Below are 3,602 nucleotides of genomic sequence, written 5' to 3'. Positions count from 1 at the left end.
GTAATTCCGGGCTATAATGGCCAGCAATCCAACATCAACCCCTCTATTTTAAGAAAAGGTGTAGCCGGGATTCGAACCTGCGACCTTTAACGACAAATGGCTGAGGCTTAGACTACTATACCAAATCCGTGCGGGCTCTCATGATATATTTTTATACAAGTTTTCATTAATTTATTTGTCTTCCAATTATTAGAATTTTTTGCATACAGAAGAAAGGTCGAATCCCACATAATATTTGATTATAATGCGACAAAAGGACAATAAACTTTTAAGCCAACCATTACACAGTAATAATAGACTAATGTTCAACCATTAATAGATGATATGCCAAAATTATGAGAATAATCCATAGAGTACTGATGATGACCTTACATTACAAATATAATCCACAACCCTGCAATTTTTCCTGAGTGATGCGGTCCATTTTTTCTGACATCTCATCCGTCAGATAATTCTCAGAATCTCCGATCAAACCTCGCCTGAAAAATGCACTATTCTCCTCCCCGGACGGCAACTTCCCGGTCTTATTCACTTCAAGACTGCTCAAATTATCAAAACTACACAAGTTCAAGATTTCATCAATCACACCATTATTTTCTTCTTCTTCAGAAAAAGGACAACCCAAGAATTCGCATAATTTCATTACATGTTCTTTAGGCTTTTTCTTGAAATCTTCATATTTCAAGAACAAAACCGTTTCAGGATTCTCCAAGCTTTGCTTCCAATACCCTAAAACATGATCCCAAAACGGTCCGTACAAGCTCACACCTCTACAGAATTTTTCAAGAGTCTCTTCCAGTGAATTTTCACCTTTTTCATTAGGTCTTAACTTGTTAGTGAAGTGCCACATAGACACAAAAGTGTCTTTAGGGTTTCTACACAAGTAAACAAGCTTAGATCCTGATTCCGCCACTGATTTCGGAAGAGAAGAAAACGGTAAATGGGTCGAGAAAAATCTCGGAGATTCGATCATGACATCGTCAGGAAACTGGGTTTTGATGTATTGATACTCTAAGAAAGGAACGAGATGGTGTGGGTTATGAGTGAGCAAAGGGTGGTGTGTTTTAGGGTTTGGGAAGTGAACCCGGTTCACTAAAGCAAATATGATTGATTTAAGCCAAGTTGAACCTGATTTAGGAGTGGTTACAAGGAAGATATCAGAATTTTGAGCTTGGAAATGATTTTGGCAAGAAATAACTCCTTTGAGTTGCCTAGTTGTGTGCCAAAAGCCTTGGTATTGATGTAGATAATTTGCAACCCACCCTTTTTCTGTGGGTAGTGAGGCTATTAAATCCTTGCATTCTTGAAGAACATCCTTGTCTTGCAAGTAATCAGGAGGATCAATTAAAGGATTTTGAAGTGTTTGCATGGCTTTGAGAAGGAGGATGAGGTTGAAATATTGACATGCAAACAAAAGGTAGATATAGGAGGATAATAAGGGGCGTTTGGTTCATCAAAAATGGAGAGAATAGGAATGGAAATAAATGATTTTTATTGTTTGTTTTTGTGTATTTCAAATTCATTAGAGAATGAAAATGTGATTACTCTGCAATATTTTAATAATAAATAAATAATATATAATTATTTAAAAAATATTTTTAAATTTATATTTAAAAAATACAAAATATGTTTTTAGAAATATTAAAAATAAATAATTCTTTTTAAAAATCAAAATAAATTCTTGTTTATTTATTTGATATTATATATTAATGAAAATATATAAAGAAAACCGAAATTGATCTCATTCATAAAAGCTTTTTCGGTTCATATCGAGCAGAATAAAAAAATTATTTTTCAATCGAACCAAAATTTTAAGAATTTAAAATTTTAAATAAAATAGGACCAGTTGTTTTCGTCGGTTTTTGGATTCATTTTGATGGTTGATAATGAAATTTAAATAGAAAAAATTATGTGAAAAACCAAAATGAATCCAATAAATTTTTGAAAAAAATCAAATTGAATCGAATCAAACCAAAATATTTGATTCTTTCAAAATCGAGCTGAAACAAAATTGTAAGGATGTAAATGTTTAAATCAAACCAGACCCGGCAGTTCGGTTGGGTTTTTGATTTGATTGATTATTTTGATTCAGTTTATCTTACCACTTAAAAAATTATGTCCAAAATAAAATTAAACTCAAAATTCAATTATTTAAAAAAATCAAGCCAACCGAATTTGGTTCGGTTTTTTAGTTGATCCGATTATTTTGGGTGGTTAACATTATAATTTAACCGAGAAAAGAAATTGTGTAAAACAAACCAAATCAAAAACCAATTTTGGTTATTTTGGTTCGGACGGATTTTTGATTCGATTATTTCGGTTTGATTTATTATAATTTAACTTAAAAAATAAGTTCTAAAATAGACCAAATTGAAAAACTAATTATTAATTTATAATTGAGCCAAATATTATATGAAAACAATCATTGTTATTCATTCTCATTTCAATTTCTATTCCCATTTCAATTCACCTTTCTAACTCTAAACCAAAAGTCCCCTAAAATTCAAACTCTTATAGTACAATACAATTTGATTTGTATTATGTAGCATTATCCTCTAGTCGTAAATAATTTGGTCTATTCTTACTTATTTGATGTGCGTTTTGTTCATATCTAGACCTTGAAAATTTTAAATACGACATCATATGAATTTAAACTTATTTAAGATTGATGTAGATGAGCTTGAATTATAATCGGATCAATTTATTTATAACAAGATTAATTTTGAGTCTGAATGGATCATCAAACAACTAAATTGTTAAAACGCCATTGAATATTTTTAATTAAATATTATTTGATTTACTTTTTTAAAATTCTTAATTATATTTGCATATATAATTATAATATTGTTTAAATTAATTAATATTAATAGGCTTTTTTTTTGGTGACGAGGACTCACTCTATTAAACCGAAACTCAATATCATTGTCAAACCCGGGATGTGGACCGCCCGCAAGCCCACATACCTGGTAATTCCGGGCTATAATGGCCAACAATCCAACCTCAACCACTCCATATTAAGAAAGGGCATAGCCGGAGTTCGAACCCGCGACCTTTGGCGCCCAGATGGCTGAGATTTAGACCACTAGATCAAATACGTGCGGGCGATAATAGGCTTATTTATATTGTATTAAATAAATATATTTTATTCAAATAATTAGATAAATTTAAATGTGTCAATTTAAACAGATTGATTCATAAGTATGTTTAGTTAAATATAATCACTACTAAAAAATGACATTTCAGCAATGGGTTTTTCCGTCGCTGAAAGATTAAAATCTGCGGATAAATTAATTTTTTTATCAGTAAATGGTTGAAATTCGTATTTAGCCGATTGTATTTCATGTCTAGACATATATTATTCATACACAGTCCGTACACATGAATTATTGTCTTTGTCTAGTCACATTTTCAACAACCAATCTTTAGTGGGCCATTTAATCACACTAGCAAGCACTAATCACTAAATAATTATTTTCTCAAAAGATATAACTATCAATTTGTCGTATTACTACCTTTCTTCTTAATTATACATGAGAAAATTCTTCGATTTTTAAATAGACTCAGTTCACCACATATGGAATAAGCCAATTATTTTAAAACAC

General features: G+C 30.7%; 1 protein-coding gene across 1 annotated transcript; it reads right to left on the bottom strand.

Annotated features, from left to right (window-relative positions):
- Positions 1–215: 215 nt before the first annotated feature.
- LOC126685887 (cytosolic sulfotransferase 13) lies at positions 216–1,476 on the bottom strand. Its single transcript, XM_050379872.2, has one exon. It carries the CDS (start codon positions 1,367–1,369, stop codon positions 374–376), a length of 996 nt encoding a protein of 331 aa, XP_050235829.1. The 5' UTR covers positions 1,370–1,476; the 3' UTR covers positions 216–373.
- Positions 1,477–3,602: the final 2,126 nt, after the last annotated feature.

Source organism: Mercurialis annua, linkage group LG6 (assembly GCF_937616625.2).
Source record: "Mercurialis annua linkage group LG6, ddMerAnnu1.2, whole genome shotgun sequence".
NCBI lineage: Eukaryota > Viridiplantae > Streptophyta > Magnoliopsida > Malpighiales > Euphorbiaceae > Mercurialis > Mercurialis annua.
The sequence above is the reverse complement of the archived record's forward strand: the minus strand, read 5'-3'. Positions and strand labels throughout refer to the sequence as shown.